At 45.4% G+C, this 20,837-nt stretch overlaps 1 protein-coding gene across 1 annotated transcript in view; it reads right to left on the minus strand.

The window, feature by feature from the left end:
• Positions 1-20,837, minus strand: part of vwf (von Willebrand factor) — a 68,322-nt gene that overhangs the window by 29,147 nt on the left and 18,338 nt on the right. The window contains exons 11-27 of the mRNA XM_006633831.3: positions 20,292-20,428; positions 19,879-20,017; positions 19,329-19,429; positions 18,588-18,783; positions 18,004-18,219; positions 15,829-16,069; positions 14,921-15,015; positions 14,362-14,516; positions 12,806-12,912; positions 11,853-11,991; positions 10,779-10,913; positions 9,712-9,858; positions 9,444-9,584; positions 8,539-8,637; positions 2,713-2,869; positions 1,557-1,715; positions 624-759 (exon numbers count right to left, since the gene is read on the minus strand). Coding sequence (XP_006633894.3) covers positions 624-759; positions 1,557-1,715; positions 2,713-2,869; positions 8,539-8,637; positions 9,444-9,584; positions 9,712-9,858; positions 10,779-10,913; positions 11,853-11,991; positions 12,806-12,912; positions 14,362-14,516; positions 14,921-15,015; positions 15,829-16,069; positions 18,004-18,219; positions 18,588-18,783; positions 19,329-19,429; positions 19,879-20,017; positions 20,292-20,428 — 2,500 coding nt within the window. The remainder of the gene's footprint in view (positions 1-623; positions 760-1,556; positions 1,716-2,712; positions 2,870-8,538; positions 8,638-9,443; positions 9,585-9,711; positions 9,859-10,778; positions 10,914-11,852; positions 11,992-12,805; positions 12,913-14,361; positions 14,517-14,920; positions 15,016-15,828; positions 16,070-18,003; positions 18,220-18,587; positions 18,784-19,328; positions 19,430-19,878; positions 20,018-20,291; positions 20,429-20,837) is intronic.

Here is a 20,837-nt window from a genome sequence, read left to right on the forward strand (position 1 = left end):
TTCTCTAAATGCGTATTACAACATTCTCATTCTTGTGTTAAGATATGTTTTTATATATTGAACTGCACCCTCTGAAGACTACTGTACGCAATTTTTTTTTCCATTCAGAATGAAACACAATTAGATATTATTAGGAGAACAGCAGCTGAGGAATAGCTGAGAATAATAATTTACTGGAAGTGTACTGGAGAAATGTCATTTTGTTTTTTGGCAGACAATGTGTGCTGGTGCGGCTAACCACTCAAACCATATACTGTAAACGTTTCCTGTCTTCCTACATTGGGAAGTTGGGATCCACATGAGCTCTGGCTGTATTTGTGCTCAGCTAGTGCCTCACTTATATTCTCAAGGAAAACAGCTGTTCTTTCGTGGATGACTGCATGATTTGGGGTTTTGGGGTTGTGGAACAAGCTATGCAGCCACGTCGTTGAAGCCGACACCCTCCAATCAGGAGAGAAGACACTTTACACAGAGGGTGGTGGTAGTGGAGAACAAGCTGCCCGACCATGTGGCTGCATGAGACCCTTGGATCAATGGTTTTCTCTCATACGTAACCATTCCTACAGTATGTTCCTATGTTTTGTCCAGCAAAAGATTAAATCACAGAGCCGACTGCTCTTTACCAGATCTGACACAGCTCTGGGATCTCATGGTTCAAGATGATTTTCTTCCCGTGAGCGACTCTCCTGCCCTCATGAAGACACACGCGGCACTCTCCTGGCTCCACACACCTCATAGCCACCTCATCCAGGATCTTCCCTGTGAAGCAGCAGAGCAGACAAGCACATTCCATTAGGTGCATCCACAAATACAGAACAATCTCATTTGCAAGGATATAGCAAGCTCTTCCTTTTTATAAATAAACAATAATTAACTCTTACACTTATCTAGCGCTGGACACTCCACTCAAAGCCCTTTACAGGTAATGGGGAATCCCACAAACACCAGAAATTTGCAGTGTCCAACTGGATAATTGTGGTGGTGTTGGAGTAGCAGAGGCCAGGCACTGAGCCAGTTACAGAACCTACTTCAACCCCCTTCTGCCATATAAACTGTGCGAAATTGTGATGTGGCAGAGGACCTGGTCTTGTGCACAGAGACAATTCCCGCCATGATGGTCCACAAATCTTCCATGTTTCCTCGCACTGGGACTCCTGATTCGTCCGTCTGCTTACGTACAGGCTTTTTACTGTCTGCTGTGAATGCAGTGGTAGTGTTCTTGTGGTTTTATGAGCATGGTAAAGTGATCTATATGCAATGGCTTATCAACTCTCCTGTTCTCGTTGGGCAGTAACAGTTTGAACCCTGTCTGATATCTTCGCTGTGTCAGGACCAGAGATTTCCTTCTGGATTTATATGGCCATAGAACAGGGGTTCAGCTGGCTGAGCCGGTTACAGGAGTGACATCACCCACCCCTGCAATCTAGACAGTGTACAGCTCTGCAAGGGCAGAGGACCCGGTCTTTTGGCATGTCCCAGGAAAGTGCGCCACTGTCGAACCCTGGCAAGGGCAGGGGCTGCCTGACCTCAAGACAGGGAGGAGAGGAAGTACTGACCTGGCGGACAGGTGGCATGGCAGCCCTCCACGCACATCTTCGGGCAGGGCAGGGGCTCCGGGTGCTGGCAGGTCACAGGGCACGCGGGGGCGCAGGTGTTGTATCTCCACTCGCACTCGAACTCGGGCTCCGCTTTGTTCAGCTCCTGACAGCTCAGGGCTGGAACACACAAGAGAAATTCCAGGTCTAGTGTCTTAGTTCAGATCAGTTTCCGGGACAATTCTCACGTGCAATCTGTGCGGTTTTTGAATTGCACACATGTGTGGATAGAAGTCAAAACTGCTTTTTAATTAAGGAATTTTGTTAAGGGAAAGTAAAAAAGCCCTGTAGAACATCTTTCTTTTCTTCTTTAATAACGAATAATAATAATTATTAGCACTGTCCATTCTGAAGAATTTTGAAGCCTTGTCAGGACCCCTCAGTCTTCTGCCTGAAGCTGAAAAGGTTTAGCTCTGTTTACCCTTCAGAGCAGAATGCTCCTTCAATCCATTCAAATCTACAGTATTTTAATATAAAATCAATTTTGATTTCAATTCTACACTTTTGACTAATATTTTTCTGGGTCTATTGTATTGATTCCCCCACAATAAAATGAAAATTTGGCACATAAAGACTTAAGGGGATGTCATGGTGGCACAGTGGTTAGCTTTACTGCCTCGCAGAGCTGGGGCATTGGGTGTAATTATTTTGGGGTGCCATCTGCATGGATTTTGCTTGGTCTCCCCATGTTCTTCTGGGATTCCTCCAGGTGCTCTGGTTTCCTCCAACTGTCCACAGACACGCTGGTGGGTTAATTGGCTTCTGGGAGCTGGTGTGAGTGGGTGTGTTTGTGTATCTGCTCTCCAATGGACTGGTGTCCCATCCAGAGTGTACCCTGCCTTGCTTGCTGGGACAGGCTCCATTTCCCCTGCTACACTGACTTGGAAGAAGCAGTTGGAAAACGAATGTAGGGATAAACACATAAGGCCTTTATCAAGCTCTCAACAAGCCCAGAGCTTGCCATCTTGCGTTTACAGTTCATATTTTTACAGCCTGAAGACTTTAACCATGTTTAGAATTTTGGCATGCGAATTTAATGCATGCATACTACAGGAAAACTCCCTGAAACTGTAACCCTAGATTCCACTAGATTAGTAACGTTCAGAGGCAAACATACGACACAGGCTGTTGGATCTCCAGTGGATGACTACTCCTCTCTGGGCACACTTGTGGGCGTAGGCTGCTATAACATCACAGAAGCACGTGCAGTCGCCAATGGATTTGCAGGAGCAGGTGTCATGAGTACAGATCTCCCAGTAGGGTTCTGGGTTAACCTAGTCAGAAAAAGAGAATCTCTGCTTGAGATATGCACAGTATTTTCTATTGGCAATCAGCTTAGAAAGTTATTCATTCTGTCAAAGATCACTCACTTAGGAACAAGTAATAGGTTTATTCCATGCTGAAAAAAAGAAGAAAGAGAACACAACGTTTCGGCCGTGGAGCCTTCTTCAGGTGTGAGAGAGACAGGGCAGTAGGCAAAGGTAAAGTAGCTGGAGAACAAAGGTTGGGAGGGAGGAGGAGTGAGAGGCGGGAGCAGGGGACAGAAAGAGAGGCCAATCAAGAGGTGTGAAGTCAGAATGGGTGCAGAGAGGTGTGAAATGAAACTTCCAATGAATGGAGAAAATTTAAAAGAACAGTAATCTGTCGTTAAGGGAAGGGAGAATGTGTGATCCTAACTGCAGAATAATTTTAGTTTCGGTGGTCTTTCTGATGTATGAGTTCGGAAAACCGTCTTTGAGAACACAGACGGAGAGATTAGTGTGGTCGTGGCCGTCAGAGGTGAAATGAGAAACAATGGGCTTGGAGAGATCTTTAATCTTCACAGCCCTGACGTGTTCTCTGAAGCGGTCTCCGAGTCTCCTTCCTGTTTCACCAATGTAGATGGCTGGGCATTTACTGCAAGAGATACAGTAAATAAGGTTGCTGGAGGTACAAGATGCTGTCTGGGTGATCCGGAATTGTCCTGAGGGGCCTTGAATGAGTGTGGTGGTGGCTGTGTACTTGCAGGTGATACAGCGAGCTCTGTTGCAAGGGAAAGTGCCTGGTGTGGATGGTTGTTGAGGGCGGTCAAGGGAGCTGTGAACAAGGAGGTTACGCAGATTAGGTGGTCGGCGATATGAGATGATAGGGCGATCAGAAAAGAGGGCCCCAATGGAGGGATCATCCTGTAGGATGGAAAAATTCTGGTTAATGGTCCTGGGGATAGGAAGTGTGTTAGGGTGTTAAGGAAGCACCAAGGGAATGCGGTTGTTACGGCGGGAGTTCCTGATCGGGTTGATGGTCCGGGGGGTGTTTTTGGCTCGGGCAAGGGCCCTGTCAATCACACTGCTGGGATATCCTCTGTTGATAAAAAATGAGTACATTTCGAGGGCTTGGTTCTCGAAGTCGATGTCGTCGCTGCATAGTCTTCGTAACCTAAGGAACTGTGAAAAAGGAAGAGAGTTTTTAGTGTGGTTGGGGTGAAATGAGCTGTACAGGAGGTAGCTGTGTGAATCCGTGGGTTTGTAATAAACTGAAGTGGAAAGTCGGGGGTAGTTGATAGACAAGTGGATGTCTAGAAACGGAAGAGTGGTGGAAGATATGTGAACTGTATATTTGAGGGACGGGTGGAAGTTGGTGAAATGGTGCAGGAAGAACTCGAGCTGATCGTTGGAGCATGTGGCGGCACCGACGCAATCATCAATATATCGTTTGTAGAGGTCAGGGACATAGCCAGTGTAGGAGGCGAAGAAGCGTTCTTCTACCCAGCCGACAAAAATGTTGGCATAGCTGGGTCCCATTCTGGTGCCCATGGCAACTCCACTGACCTGTTGGTAAAAAAGATTATTGAAAGAGAATGCGTTCAGTGTGAGGACCAATTCTGCAAGGCGTACCAGGGTGTGGGTGGGTGGATCAAGCACTGTGCGTTTGTCCAGCGTGTGCTTGAGTGCTGTAAGGCCGTCATTATGGGGAATGACGGTGTACAGAGATGTGATGTCCATGGTAAAAATGTGGCATTCGGTACCCTGAAATTGGAAATCATTGAAAAGTTGGAGCCATTCTGACTTCACACCTCTTGATTGGCCTCTCTTTCTGTCCCCTGCTCCCGCCTCTCACTCCTCCTCCCTCCCAACCTTTGTTCTCCAGCTACTTTACCTTTGCCTACTGCCCTGTCTCTCTCACACCTGAAGAAGGCTCCACGGCCGAAACGTTGTGTTCTCTTTCTTCTTTTTTTCAGCATGGAATAAACCTATTACTTGTTCCTTTGCAGCCTACGCATGCTGACGCAGCTACCCACCTGAACTACTACCGCCTACAGCTGCTGCGACCCACTATGCCTTCCTCCAAATCTTTTTCTAGATCTCTTCGTCATACCTTCTCTTCCTCCCTGGGCCACTTGCCCGCTTCTCTCACTAAACCAGCATTCCGTCTCTTCACAGCTATCTGTTCCAAGACCAGGCTTTCTAACCACCTTCTATTCCTTTACAGATGTCGTCGACACAATATCATCCCTAAAGGATTTCGCCTTAAATTTAATACCTTTTCTTTTGACTCTGATAACACCCAGAGTAACACTCAGAGACTTCTAAAACAATTTTCTAGGAAACTAATGCTCTCTACCATTTTCTCCCTCAAAAAACAGATTATCCTTTCTGACAACAACATCAAAGAGGCTAAGGAATTTCTACGGCTGACAGCTCCACACCATCTTCCCTTCATAACTAACCTCATTAGATCTCTCAACTCTAAACTCTACCAGTTTCTCACTACAGAGAAGGACAAAAAACTCAGTCATCTTCTACAGAAGAAAACCATCAACACCCCGGACACCCTCACCAACCCTAACCTTGTTGTCACCATACCTTCTGACCTTTCCCTTTCACAGGACGAGCGATCCCTCCTCAGCAAAGGGCTCAGTTTTGTACCAGTTCCCAGGAAGCTGGACATCCCCCAGACCAATGTCGACCTTAACCGCTTTTACCGCAGGATCCGTCTCAGAGCACATTTTGCCGACAATTCCTCTTCACAGGCAGCTGATAACAACCCGGTTATTGATGTCATTAACAACATTAATCCCAAACAGAGCTGTTGGACTCCCTCCTCTGGCCGTTTTCCACCAGTTGATTATTTCATTAACCAATGCACTAATCAAGCTCCCAAGACACTCTCTATACCCAGTAAACATAGGTCTAACCTCACCCAAGGAGAAAATCAGGCGCTCCAGTCTCTCCGCAACAGGGATGATATCGTCATCAAACCAGCGGACAAAGGAGGTGCTGTTGTGGTGTGGCGTAAGGATCTATATATCTTTGAAGCCTCTAGACAACTAACTGACACTTCTGCCTACCTCCCTCTCCAACAGGACCCTACCACTGACTACCAAAAGGAAGTGGTATCCACCATTTCCCTTCTTATCAGCAGTAACGAGCTCCCCCAGGAGGCGAACCGGCTCATCATGGAACATCCACAGGTATCTCAATTTTACCTCCTCCCCAAAATCCACAAACCGGACACCCCTGGACGCCCCATCGTATCAGCATGTAACTGTCCAACTACTTACATCTCAGCCTTTCTCGACAGCCTCATGAGACCGCTGGTTGAAGATCTTCCCTCATACATCAAAGACACCAACCACGCGCTCCAACTTTTCAATGATTTCCAATTTCAGGGTACCGAATGCCACATTTTTACCATGGACATCACATCTCTGTACACCGTCATTCCCCATAATGACGGCCTTACAGCACTCAAGCACACGCTGGACAAACGCACAGTGCTTGATCCACCCACCCACACCCTGGTACGCCTTGCAGAATTGGTCCTCACACTGAACGCATTCTCTTTCAATAATCTTTTTTACCAACAGGTCAGTGGAGTTGCCATGGGCACCAGAATGGGACCCAGCTATGCCAACATTTTTGTCGGCTGGGTAGAAGAACGCTTCTTCGCCTCCTACACTGGCTATGTCCCTGACCTCTACAAACGATATATTGATGATTGCGTCGGTGCCGCCACATGCTCCAACGATCAGCTCGAGTTCTTCCTGCACCATTTCACCAACTTCCACCCGTCCCTCAAATATACAGTTCACATATCTTCCACCACTCTTCCGTTTCTAGACATCCACTTGTCTATCAACTACCCCCGACTTTCCACTTCAGTTTATTACAAACCCACGGATTCACACAGCTACCTCCTGTACAGCTCATTTCACCCCAACCACACTAAAAACTCTCTTCCTTTTTCACAGTTCCTTAGGTTACGAAGACTATGCAGCGACGACATCGACTTCGAGAACCAAGCCCTCGAAATGTACTCATTTTTTATCAACAGAGGATATCCCAGCAGTGTGATTGACAGGGCCCTTGCCCGAGCCAAAAACACCCCCCGGACCATCAACCCGATCAGGAACTCCCGCCGTAACAACCGCATTCCCTTGGTGCTTCCTTACCACCCTAACACACTTCCTATCCCCAGGACCATTAACCAGAATTTTTCCATCCTACAGGATGATCCCTCCATTGGGGCCCTCTTTTCTGATCGCCCTATCATCTCATATCGCCGACCACCTAATCTGCGTAACCTCCTTGTTCACAGCTCCCTTGACCGCCCTCAACAACCATCCACACCAGGCACTTTCCCTTGCAACAGAGCTCGCTGTATCACCTGCAAGTACACAGCCACCACCACACTCATTCAAGGCCCCTCAGGACAATTCCGGATCACCCAGACAGCATCTTGTACCTCCAGCAACCTTATTTACTGTATCTCTTGCAGTAAATGCCCAGCCATCTACATTGGTGAAACAGGAAGGAGACTCGGAGACCGCTTCAGAGAACACGTCAGGGCTGTGAAGATTAAAGATCTCTCCAAGCCCATTGTTTCTCATTTCACCTCTGACGGCCACGACCACACTAATCTCTCCGTCTGTGTTCTCAAAGACGGTTTTCCGAACTCATACATCAGAAAGACCACCGAAACTAAAATTATTCTGCAGTTAGGATCACACATTCTCCCTTCCCTTAACGACAGATTACTGTTCTTTTAAATTTTCTCCATTCATTGGAAGTTTCATTTCACACCTCTCTGCACCCATTCTGACTTCACACCTCTTGATTGGCCTCTCTTTCTGTCCCCTGCTCCCGCCTCTCACTCCTCCTCCCTCCCAACCTTTGTTCTCCAGCTACTTTACCTTTGCCTACTGCCCTGTCTCTCTCACACCTGAAGAAGGCTCCACGGCCGAAACGTTGTGTTCTCTTTCTTCTTTTTTTCAGCATGGAATAAACCTATTACTTGTTCCTTTGCAGCCTACGCATGCTGACGCAGCTACCCACCTGAACGATCACTCACTTATCTGTAAATTCAAGGGTCTTACAGAATGCATACAGTATTATTAGGGATACTACACTGTCATCTACACTTTACATGAAAATGAAGTATTTCCATCACACCTTTGATGTGCAGAAGGTATTCTTAATATGGTTGTGAGGTCTGTTCTGGCTGAGTGACTTACCCTACCTCTAATAAAAATCAAGCAGAGGAAAGGACCAAATTAGTAGCACACAATAAAATCAAGTGTACTTTAGTAAGAACCCACAATTGTGTTCTTGGACAGGTGAAAACAAAATGATGGATTGCATGCAGTATTTCTGGATGCAACACTAAAAGAAAATTTAACAGTAATAGATCCAGACATTTCCCTTCTTTAATTACAATGTTTGAAATATTTCACAATGTTATGTTTCAAATAAAGGTCTAACTATCTTAATTGTAATAGAAAAGATATAGATTGTAAACTGTGTGAGGAGACACACTTCAATAGCTACAGTATAGAATAACCTGTTCTGACTTGCCTTTTTTACCTCTCAGTGAATTGCGCTTGTTCTTCCCTGGCAGTTACAGTACCTGTTAATGTTTAAGCTCTCATGGGAACTAAACAAGCTAGTTTCCTTGCTAGTCTTACCACACTGTTGCACTGCTTGAAGAGTTCGCTGGTGAGAATGAGACAAGTCTGCTCCACGGAGACCAGCTTCATGACATTGTCACTGCATTGAGAAGGAACCTGAAGTCATAAGAAAATCACAAAGAAATGACCATGTGGATAATTGTGTGCTTTATTCATTTTTCATCCTGCTCGCATATTTTTAAAAAACATTTTTGCTAGAGCAGCATGGTGGCACAGTGGTTAGAACTGTCATCTTGCAGCACTGGGGCCCTGTGGTCTATCATGAAGTAAAGTAACTCTTATCTCCTGTTGCACTGTTGTACTGTCCTCTCTGTTGGTGAAGTGTTTGTCTTCTTTGTAGCATTGGACTGTGACGTTAACACGATCATTCCCCAGGGGATAATAAAGCTTGAATTGAATGAAATTGAATTAGAGCCAATGACGGCAGCAACAGAAGTCTACCAAAACATCCTGTTTGCTTACTCTATGTAGAAAGCAATATTGTTGAAGGACATTTGTTGTTCTTCCTTAATACGTAGGCCACAACAGTTTACCTCAGCTGAAAGATGTTATAGAATTTTGGCAAGAAAGGGGTGGGAACTATTTTTCTTACCACAGAACCCACATTCTTCTAACAATGGGGACACCAACAGTGGCGTGCAGCAGAGAGAAACACGTAGAGGAAGATTCCATTTTGAACAGCAGAAAGCAAGAAAGCCGGAAAGAACGAAGAAAGAAGAAAGCAAAAAAGAAAGAAGACAAAGAAAAGAAAGAAAAAGGAAAGTAAGAAAGAAAGAACCCAATGTTCTGGCTGATGAGCCTTCTCATCGACACATAATAAAGGCCCAGCATTTGAAGCCTTCCTTCTGTTTTGCTCTTTTCTGTCTTCTGTCGTGCTTGCTTACTACCGCCACCTACTGTACCTGAGAGGCGTCAGCGCAGCTCGGCTGGACTTTCCAGGAATTCCCAAAATCCGCCGGCTCCACCTCCAGCTGGTTGTTGCTGCTCAGCAGGTCATTGTTCTGATTGCCATCGAAGTTGCCACAGAGGCCGCACACTTTCTCCTGTCGAGGCGGAAAGAAAAATCGAAACAGCTCTTTGATAAGGACCCTGCCAGCACTGCTGTCTCTGATATCCAGCCCTCTCTCTGTGGGAAGTATTGCCAGCCGATTGACGTTTCCCAAGTCTTACCCTGTAGTGTCCTTTGAGCTGGACAATGATGCGGGTGCCCCTGTCCCATGTGACTGATAGATCCTTCCCAAGCAGCACAATGTAGAACAGGCCTGACTTTATTATCTCCACCTCAGTCTCGTGCACCACAGGCTTCTGCATATTCACCTGCGCCGAGTGGACAGAACAAGGCGATTATGCTCATGAAAGATGAATATGAAATCATACAGGGCCAAATTATTTTTATACATTCTGTAATATCGATATTGCCTAACCATCTCGGAGTTCGTCAACTTAAAAGCCTAAGCATTTCAATGTAACATTTTTATTAGTGGGTTTATCAGCTGCAAACATTGTCCTTAAACCCTGGATTGGACCTGTTATGGTCACATTATGTTGCAGCTAATTGTGTTAATGGACATAGTCCACCTTGAGCGGTCAGCTGCTAGATTAAATGGAGGTGGTTCATATGTATAAGAATCATGGGAGCCAGTCTCCACCTACCTGGCCAAGTTCACTAATAGTTCATTAAGTTCATTAATCATCAATGACATTAGCTGACGATAAATAGCATTATTAGTTTTACGGAATTAGTGCGCAATTAGATACTGTATAATAAAAAAAAACAAATCGCGAGACATTTCCATCTGACTTTCACTAGACATCGAGTGTCCCATGGTTGGCTCAGTGGCCAATTCCAGACCTGGGGTGCTATCTGTGTGGAGTTTGCATGTTCTCCCCCCCCATTCAGGTGGGTTTCCTCTGGGTGGTCTTCTCCCACAGTCCATAAACATGCTGGTAGGTTGACTGGCCCTGGTATGAGCGTGTGTGCGCCTGCATTTCTGTCTGTCTGCCCTGCAACGGACTGGCATCCCATCCAGGGTGTACCCTGCCCTGTGCCTGTTTCTTGCCAGGATAGGCTCTAGCTCCCCTGCAACCCTGTATTGGATGACGCAGGTAGAAAATGGAGGGGTGAATAAATCTGCTGTAGATTATGAAAATCATTGGGCAGAATATCTATAGTGCCTTGTGGACCAAGTGTTCATTCTGTTCTGTTCATATTCTCACTATGTACTGTATGTCCTCACCTCTCCATGTGCCATCTCTATGACTCCTCCCTTGTAAACCACAGTGATGATCTTTGAGCATTTCTGCCCTGGACCTCCGCAGACACCGTTCTCCACTAGGATGCGGAAGGTGCCCTCATTGCCATTGCAGTGATCCTGAGGAGAGAAAAGGTTAATGTACCACGTGCTCTGAAAGAAAGGTTATTTTTTTGCCAAATCAAACACCACCTCTGTCAACGGGTCTCTTTCCACCTGGGCTGCCCAGAGCAGACAGCCTCGATGACCACAGCCAGGTCGGTGTCGTTGAACCAGGAGGATGTAAAAATGAGAAGGCAGCAAAATATATACTGTATAGTATTTTTTTTTTTATTTTCGGTGACTCAAAGGGCTTTACTGGTATGACCAATAAATTGCAGCACCACCAAAGCAGAACCAATTAAAAGAACCATTACAGACTATTGTTTACATCCCTATTGTTTAGGGACTTCACATGAAACTTTTTTGCGAGACGAGCGCACTGTCTGTTCCTTTCGCTGGAACAGGATCACGTAATGGGCTGCCAGCTCTACTGAATTTCCTCACCCCTCCCCCAGTACAAATGGCAGCGGTTCTGATTTGGGCAAGAGTGGAAATTCTGGGATTAGATTAGATTAGATAAATTATTAATTATTTTAGGGATGAATGTTCATCTATACCCTAGTGAGTGAGTATTTCTCATATGGCAGCAGAAACTTCATCTCCCTGCTGGCAGGGACCTGTAGCTGACCTGTAGCTATGGACAGGCTGTGGACACTGAATCTGTCCTCTCTGGACAGCCAGGTCTGCTTGTGTTGACCCGTTACTATGGACAGGCTGTTGACACTGAACATGTCCTCTCTGGACAGCCAGGTCTGCCTGTGTTGACCTGTTGCTATGGACAGGCTGTGGACACTGAACCTGTCCTCTCTGGACAGCCAGGTCTGCCTGTGTTGACCCGTTGCCATGGCCAGGCTGTTGTCAGTGAGCCTGTCCTCTCTTTGTTGCCAGGTCTGCCTGTGTTTACTTGCTGCTATGGCCAGACTCTGGTCAGTGAGCCTCCACACAGACTCTGCTTACCTGTGCCAACACATACTGACAGAGCCCAGGGAAGGTATACTTCAGCCCATCAAAGGTCAGGTAATGGGACTCCCCGATGGCCTGACAGGAGCCGTCACACACTCGCTGACTGCACTCCCACTTCCTGTTGCGGCACACGCTGCCGAAACAAAAAAAAACACACACTTCCCCACTCAGAATATACACCTCCAGGTTTCTCTGTAAACAGGTAATATCTCGCCTGCCATGGGCTCTGAGACACAGGTCCTGACTTTCTTAAATATGTCTGTATTAAAAATGGACAACAGCATGTCCAGTATATTTTTTTCAATGATGGGCCTAATGCATGGACTTAACACAATCGATTTAAGAAAATGCAAATTGTCAGGTCCTGAAACCTTCTTGGTTGATTTCTAAATGTGAAAGTACTGAACGTGTTTCTGGAATCGCCCACCGCACAAAAAGACTGGGGGCACAAGAGAAGGGACTCTGGTTTAAAACTTAAGGAACGACTGGTGTTTCTGTTACCGGGTAAACTCCACCGTCAAGCTCCCAGCAGCCTGCAGCACAAGCCATCGAGAGAGATCGTGCAAGGCGTGATGAAGATAATAGATCACTGTACTGGACAAACACTAATTAATAAATCCCGAGCTAATCTGAAATTTGTTCAGGATCTGAACTGAGGTGCCTTACCGTTGGGCGGTGCAGTGGCACTGTGGCTAAGGATCTGCGCCTGTGGCTGGAAGGTTGCTGGTTTAAATCCTGCAGCCGGCAGAGGAATCCTGTTGGGCACCTGAGCAAGGCCCTTAACCCCAACTGCTCCAGGGGCGCCGTATAAATGGCTGACCCTGCGCTCTGACCCCCAGCTTCTCTCCCTGTCTGTGTGTCTCATTGAGAGCAAGTTGGCGGCTTGAGAAAAGATAAATTCCTAATGCGAGAAATTGTATATGGCTAATAAAGTGATCTGATCTTACCAAGTGTTGCAGTCACTGCTGATTGTCTGCCCAGGACTGTATTCCTTCCCATTGTGGAAACAGGGGCAGAGCTCTGGGGAGAGACACTGGTAGTTCCTGTATCTGACCTGTGCCATAAAATAAAAGTGTGCCATAAAATAAGTATCAATATTCACAACCCTGCTTAATTACAAGATTAAGTTCCCCAGAGGTGGCACACACAATGTATGATACACTAAACACGGTCCCAGAATCTCATTCAGCCATTTCTTAAACAATCACAGAGAGTCAGCTGGTGTTGCAGATTGTAGTATGTGCAAAATAGCATTGTGATCTTTTGTGTTAAGAGTCTGCCACTAGCCAAATATACTGAGCCTTAAAAAGAAAGATCTATTTCACCATCCACTAGGGGTGAATTTCCACATTAATTAAGTGAGCTTATTAATCATTTAATCATGTCATGGTGGGACAAAAAAAGATTAAGTTCCCCAGGGACAGTTTAATAATATTTTATTACATGGGTGGATAAAAGCCCAGGCCCAGTCTCTACTGGATGAAACATGCATTCAGTTGAAGTTTATGAAGAGTCAAGAATTGACTGCAACTTATTTTTATACTTTCTTGTCAGATTATATAATAATATTTCTCTATACTTATATAGCGCTTTTCTGGCCACTCCACTCAAAGCGCTTTACAGTTAATAGGGAATCCCACCACCACCACCAATGTGCAGCCCCACCTGGATGATATGATGGCAGCCATAGTGCACCAGAATGCTCACCACACATCAGCTGACAGTGGGGAGGAGAGCAGAGGGATGAAGCCAATTCATAGAGGGGGATTATTAGGAGGCCATGATTGGTGAAGGCCAATGGGAAACTTGGACAGGACGATGGATAGGATAAATCATGAATTTGCATTGCACCAACAAATACATTCAGACACTCAACATCAACATTGTTTCCTCTCTTGGAGGTGAATTGCTCCCTTCACTTCATGTTTTGGTGATTTCATACCAATGACTTGGCATCGGGACTGTCAAGATATTGTCTTCTGACCCAGAAGCTCTAAAAATCAACAGTAGCAATACCTGTCTCAAGTCCTTTGTAGAACAAGCAAGCAGCAGTTAAAAACAGATCTGCGGATGTCGCTGTGAAATTGTTGAATGACACATTCAATCATGCAATAGGTTAGGCAGAGTACGCTGTCCTTTGCCTTAAGTCCTTCAATATGACTGTTATGAAATGTCGCTGTCAGGAAAACAGCTTTTCTAACTTGCTGGCCTACTCCAAGCAAGCCAGATCAATTTTTTTCTGGGTCCCGATCAGTCATTAAGACAACATCTTCAGTGTCAAGTGAAGTCCTTCTTCCTTCAGGATCTCTTCCACAAAATCACCCTCTGAAAAATTAAACAATCATTTTCCTGCATCTGTCTAACTCCCAGTCAAAAAATAGCTGGGAGAATAATTTTCTCATTCAGTATGTTCCCATTTTCAGCAATGTTTGGCTGCATTCTTTTCCGATCCTGGTATTTACTGGGTAACACTTAATGGAAGGGACATGCTACAAATCCTTACCGTCCCAGCAGGACACATGCAGCCTGAGACACAGCCCGGACTCACACACTCCAGGTCATAGTTTTGACAGGTCTTGGTGCACTCAGTGCCCTCGTCCCTGTGGCTGCTGCACACAAACATACTCATTGGTGGCCGACACGTCAAGGATCTTCGCACTAAGAGAAGCACAGACACACTGTGAGACACATTGCACTACCTTACTTTAAAACACCTCTTCCCTTATTTAGGGAGCCGGGGATTCCAAAGTTCGCTCCTGATTCTAGCTGGTTTTTGGAATCAACTTGGATCCTTGGAAAATCCCCCATAACTTTTCAGATCTGAGATCTACGGACACTTTAGTGTTCAACCAGCTCTTTAAGGCCTCAAAGTGGTCACAAAAGTTTCACGCTTGAGCAACACACGTTTTCTGTCTTTTTTTTCCCCCAATGGTTCAGCTAGGAAAGGGTTTACTTGATGATACCAATCTCGGTTTTAAATTTCATGTTTTCCATGATGTTGCTTAAAGTCTTTTAAAACTTTTATCAATTTAGCTGCCATGCTGCCTGTACCGTGGTCTTACCTCTGGGGTGTACCAGGTCATTGAATAACAGATCCGAGAGCATAGCTCCTGGGACTTCATTGGAGCTGCAGCGCATCGCGCCATCCTCACAGTAACTGATGAGTCAGAAATTCAGGGTTAGTTACAACAGAGAGAGACCAAATAGCAGCCCTGGATAACATTAAAGTAAAAGTTATAGAACAAGTGTCTCCAACCTTGGTCCTGGAGAGACCAGGTCCAATTAGTACATGTGTGTCTGACCCTGGTTCTTGAGATCCCTGGTCCAGTTAGTACAGGGGTCTCTGACCCTGGTTCTAGAGAGCGCAGGTCCAGTTAGTACAGGGGTCTGTGACCCTGGTTCTGGGGAGCCCTGGTCCAGTTTAGTCACATGTTTCTAAAGACTGATACCACCTCTAAGGTACTAAGGTAAGTCATCTGTTCAAATATGTGAACCGTAGTCAGGGCAAGCATAAGACCTGAACTATCTCTAAATAACTGAACATGAACAAATCAGCTGTGTGTTTGATTGCAGTGGAATTGTTCCATATCTTTAGAAACTGGTGATGTGATGGAGTCCTATAAAACCTATTGGATTGGAGCCTCCACAGGACCAGAGTTGGAGATCCCTGGTGTATTGTAGAATAGTATCCGTTTCGGACGTAGCTGGTGGAGATGAGAGACTGTGCAGAACGCCCTTTTAATGTAAAAAATCAAACCAGATTGTTTGGTTATGACAAAAGCCTTCTCTCTCCCAGGTTGATGAGACTACACTATGTTGCAAATGCAAAAGGAAGGAATATACAGTAAGGCTGAAATGTATATTCGTTAGTAAGAATCCATAACCTGTCTCCTCGAGACCTTACTTTTCTATCAGGAGCAGATCTCTGAAAGTTGCCCAGACAAAGTCGGGTATTTCCTGCAAGGCTCACCAGATAGTGGAGTGATCAGAGAAGATGTCGTTGGGCTGGTAGATCTCTCCATCGTGGTAGCAGGAGCACTGGGTCTTGTCCACACACTCCCCAGTGTCGGTCACGTAGAGCCCCTGGGGGCAGAAGCAGCCCTCCATACACAGGTCCCGGCAGTCGGTGTCAGGCAGCGACAACGAGCGACAGGTCTGGTTACAGGGGCTCCCACACTGCTCGTACACCTGGTCCTCCGGGCAGCTCATATCTGGGCACAACCAGCCTTATCTCACTCTCGTGCGCATTCACAAACAAACTGTAGCAAAACTCCCATTTAGAAAGGAACAGCAGCATCTGTGACTAAGACATTACACTCTTATATTCAAGTGTTTGGGCAGCACAGTGGTTAGTGGTTGCATTGCAGTATCGAGGTCCTGGGTTCAATTCTGGACCCAGAGTGCTGTCTGTGTGGAGCTTGTATGTTCTCCTTCTGTTTGTTTGGGTTTCCACCCAGAGTTCAGGCACATACTGGTAGGTTAATTGGCTTCTGGGAAAACTGTCCCTGTTATGTGTGTGTGTGTGCCTGTGTGTGTCCTGTGATGGACTAGTGTCCCGTCCAGGGAGTAGCCTGCCTTATGCCTGTTGCTTGCTGGGATAGGAACTGGGTCCCCCACAACCCTGAATTACATTAAGCAGTTATGGATGGATTATGGTATTCATTTGATCTCATTTTTTTATTACTTTTTTCTTTAACTGGTCTTTCACTGTGCTTTACTAAACTGTGCTTTAGTCCAGCTAACCATGCTTTAGTACTCTTTAAATAGAACAAGTAATAGGTTTATTCCATGCTGAAAAAAAGAAGAAAGAGAACACAACGTTTCGGCCGTGGAGCCTTCTTCAGGTGTCTTCTTCAGGTCACACCTGAAGAAGGCTCCACGGCCGAAACGTTGTGTTCTCTTTCTTCTTTTTTTCAGCATGGAATAAACCTATTACTTGTTCCTTTGCAGCCTACGCATGCTGACGCAGCTACCCACTCTTTAAATAGAGCCTGTTAACATGCCTTATAGCCTAGATCAGTGCAATGTAGTTAAGAGACTAATGTCAATTACTAATCTTATGGAAATCACTTATTAAAATGTCATCAATTGACCGTTTTCATCAAATTCATTATTTAAATAACTCAGGAAGACTTGGTTTTTTAAAAGAAACAGAATAAGATTTCAGATGTGGTAATGATACAATACATATGCACTTCCATGCATCAGAAATGTATCAGTAAAACAGTATGGAGTATTTATATGATGGAACAGTACATAAATTCAAAAAGCTGATCACTGCTATGACGATGTAAATTATCATTTATAATTGAAGTTTCCCTTAGCAAAATAATCAATTCAGGGAAATCAGTTAGACAGCTGTTGTACTTTGACAAGTACCAGCCTGGGGATTATAGGAATTTCTTCCTATATGATGGACAAACATTGATTTGACAACACAGAAAGGATCAAAGAATGCCTTCTGCTGCCAAGGAAAGCTGTCTGGAGGGAACTACAAGTGGGAAAAATTCAACTGGTAATACAAAAACATACTCTTTGGACTAATGCATGTCCAATTTACCATGCCTTCCTAGAGAAATTCCTCTGATGTGTCAGGTAGTTTAAGAAAGTCTACACAACCAGTGTTTCTGTGGCCAACTTTGAGTGATGAGAAGAGATTGAAGGACAACACCTTCTTAATGTGTGACGTTTGAACACTGAATGATAAGCTGTAGAAGCAGGAACCGTTTTAAAGGTCTGGAAATTTTCTGTCTATAGCTGATTCTGAGTTTCTTAGACAAAACATCATACATGCTTTTGGAAAATGTATCTCAAGATATCTGACAATCTACCATGTCTAAACCCTATTTCCGTCAACACTCGACATTGCCTATCACTTTTCTGTTGATGAGATATTGTAACTGTACAGTATATGTAAATAATTCCTTGAGTAATCAACTGACTGTTTTGAGTGATTTTAATTCTCTGGATACAAAGTCTGGCAGTTTGTTACTTTACTGCTGTTGACTTTTTGCGATGTGGAAAACGGGCCTTTCTCCGATGATGGTGCTACATGTTAAATACTTCAGATACTATGAAAACCAGGTTCATTATCACAGCTTGGACCACACCTCCTTTGTGCCCCATTTTGCCCTGCGGCCCTCACCGCAGAACTTGGCGCTCCTCCAGTTGATGACGACTCCCTTGCGGGCACAGGCCGTGGCGTAGCTGGAGACGGCCGAGCACAGGCACTCCTTCCCGTCGGAGCAGGAGCAGACGTCATAGCGGCAGTTTTTCACGAAGGGGGCCGGGTTCACCTCGTAGTGGCAGGGCTCAAACTTTGCGGACAGGAGCACAGAGCAGGACTCCTCCGCGTAGCGCACTGACGAAAGGGAAAGAGGAACAATGAGCAAGACTGGGAGGGAAGAGGGGGGGGGGGTAGTTGGGTAACGGCAACGCATTGATCAGGAATGTAAACAACGTGTGCCAAGGCTGTTCTTGTTTTTCAGTTCGCCTTGAAAATGTGCGTGAGGGGGCTGTGCTTGTTAGGAACGGAAGAAGGACATTTGAGGAGATGAAGACAGAACCATGGCAAGGAAAAGGAATGAATGGGCTCAACCAAAACAGACTCAACAGCTCAACAGCATTGTTCAACAGGTCTCCAGAGGAAACGTGATTCCAGTATACATCTGACTGATTTCCTCAACGTCTGCACCGGGCCGAGGTTGAAGTGCAAGCTGGCTCACGCACCTCTTTTGGGATTGAGAATGCAGGGATCGGCGTCCTGCTTCACCATGTTCCTGCAGTCCCCGTTCAGCTTCCAGGCGTTGCCGAAATCCTCCACTTGGGTCTCCTCCAGCCCCGCTGCCGTCATGAAATCGTCGCCCTGGTTCCCGTTGTAGTTCCCACACAGGCCGCAGGTTTTTCCCGCAAACACGGGTCCCAGCTGTGGGACAGGAATCACACGTGGTTAGCCATCTTGTTACCTACAACAGGGCCGGGTTTCAGGTCCACTCCTGTCCTCAAACCAAAGTTCATCTGGTCAGGTTCGAAAATAAAGAACTTGCACTGCAAAATTAAGGCTGCGGCATTAAACTCAATTCTCAGATGTGAGTTACTGCATACCACACAAAACAGCAACAACTTAGTCTCTTTAGTCTCAGCTTTCAGCCAGGTGATCCCATTGCCAGATTCTGCACAACCCAGTTTTCAATCTGTTACCTGGATAGTTTTTATGCATCCATATTGGACAGACTTTATACCTCACCCCAGCCCTATGTGAGTGAAATATACAAGGACACCCACCTTAAGCAGAAACTACTCTGTCTCTGTCTCTCTTCAACCGTCGGCCAGGTGATCCCATTGCCATATTTTGCACTGCAGTTATCAATCTGTTACCTGAACAGTTTTTATGCTGCCATATTTGGCAGACTTGATACCTCAACCCAGCCCTGTATGGGTGAAATATACTGTACAAGTAAGGACAGCCACCTTAAGCAGGAGTTTGCCTCGTCCATCCCAGTCCACCTGGAAGTCGTCATTGTATGCGAGTCTCACCGAAGACATGACAGTTTTTTGAATGCGGAGGGGTCCTGTGAAAATAAGTTAATGTTAAAGAGATAGCAGCAGCGAGCCAGATCTCGCTTGATCTCAGAAGGCACACAAGTAAGGACAGCTTTTTCTTCTGTTTCCAGCATTGAATAAAGCTTCACTTGTTCCTTTGCTGCCTATGCATGCTGACACAGCTCCCTACTCAAATTAATTATTGTTTCTTTTTATTAAAGGTAATCAAATTTAAGTGTGATACTCGTATATGCTGTTCTATATTATTGGTAATTTAATACATTCGATGGATGTACTGTAAATGATTATGGGAAAAATCTATTTTATGGAAAGCAAGTAAGACAAAGGGAATGAATCAATGCATCAATTTAGCATTGTCAAGTTCAAGCGGGTGTTCAAAAGTGAAACCAAGTATATTATGAAGGAAGACGGGCTTTGAATTGGGTAACATGTTTTATACTCAGCAGGTGTCACAAACCTTGTGCTAAAGGAGTTTGAATGTCCATTCCATCCACAGACACCACACCTCCATGCTTCATTTTAATGGTCATGTTGGCCATTTCATGGAAACGTAACGTGGCCGACCTTGTGCACACAGCATCTTGGTCATCTGCACACTAGACAAGAAACCACACATCAGTGCGTGACCAGCCCACTCCTCCCTTTAAACCAAAAGGGCGTCCTACAACACACAGCTTAAGTGACAAAGTTCGAAAATGAAGAGATTGCATTGCAAAGCAAAGGCTGCATCATTAAAACACAACTCTAAGACATGAGTTACTACATACAGTACAATGCAAAACAACTTTGTCTCTATCTCTTTTTTCATCAAAGTTTCAGCCAGATGATTCCATTGCCAGATTCTGTACTGTCCAGTTATCAATCCCTTACCTGAACAGTTTCGATGACAGCAGAAAAGAGGTTGCTTTGGCAGTCTTTAGCAAACAAGTATTGGCAGGTCCCGCTGAAGGTGAAGAACTTGTTGTCAAAGCTTTTGAAGTGAGACTGTCCGGTGACAAAGCACTCCCCTGAGGAGAACAGCACGAAAAAGGAACTCAGGTCTGGCTCGTACAGAGGAATGACTCATTTTTGGCAGAAAAGACAAGACTTCAGTCCAGCTTGGTTTCAAAAGAAAGGACGTAATGGAATTACAAAAAAATTGAAAGAAATTCAGGAGGAAAGTTGGATCCTATAATCCAATGTAAGATAAGATCACTTTTCTTTACAATTTCTTGTATGAGGAATTTGTCTTTTTGCATACCCCAACTTGCTCTCCATGAGACAGAGAGGGAGAGAAGCTGGAGGTCAGAGCGCTGGGTCAGCCATTTATACAGAGCCCAGTTGGGGTGAAGGGTCTTGCTCAGGGGCCCAACGGAGTAGGATTCCTCTGCTGGTCACGGGACACGAACCGGCAACCTTCCAGCCACAGGCGCAGAT

This window comes from Lepisosteus oculatus, chromosome 7, assembly GCF_040954835.1.
Source record: "Lepisosteus oculatus isolate fLepOcu1 chromosome 7, fLepOcu1.hap2, whole genome shotgun sequence".
NCBI lineage: Eukaryota > Metazoa > Chordata > Actinopteri > Semionotiformes > Lepisosteidae > Lepisosteus > Lepisosteus oculatus.